At 53.9% G+C, this 360-nt stretch overlaps 1 protein-coding gene across 1 annotated transcript in view; it reads left to right on the forward strand.

The window, feature by feature from the left end:
• Positions 1-360, forward strand: part of LOC119593504 — a gene marked incomplete in the record, with an annotated part of 62,412 nt that overhangs the window by 51,221 nt on the left and 10,831 nt on the right. The window contains 1 exon segment of the mRNA XM_037942456.1: positions 1-298. Within this exon segment, the coding sequence (XP_037798384.1) occupies positions 1-298 (298 nt within the window).

The raw sequence follows: 360 nt of genomic DNA on the forward strand, positions 1-360 counted from the left end.
GGGGAACCCAACCGAGGAACCCTCACCAACGACCCCAACGACCCCAACGACGCTTCCAAACCTCCCATCCACGGATCTCCCGACGTCAACGCAAGGCACGAAACAGCCGGCGATTCTTCCTCTATACGATTATTACTACAACGACAACTTCGGCAGCTCTAACGTCCTGCCTCCTGCCCCGGCGAGCAACGAGGAGAGGATAGACCTGGGGGCGCTGGAGAGGACCGGCGATCAGACAGAGGACTACTACTACGATGATTACTATCCGTCTGCCGTCTACCTGGACGACGTTAATGAGGTAGGCCTGTGGTCGCTTTTTTGTTGTGTTGTTTTGAAAAACCTTTGGATTTTTTGAAGGTT

Source organism: Penaeus monodon, chromosome 32, assembly GCF_015228065.2.
Source record: "Penaeus monodon isolate SGIC_2016 chromosome 32, NSTDA_Pmon_1, whole genome shotgun sequence".
In the NCBI taxonomy this organism is placed as follows: domain Eukaryota; kingdom Metazoa; phylum Arthropoda; class Malacostraca; order Decapoda; family Penaeidae; genus Penaeus; species Penaeus monodon.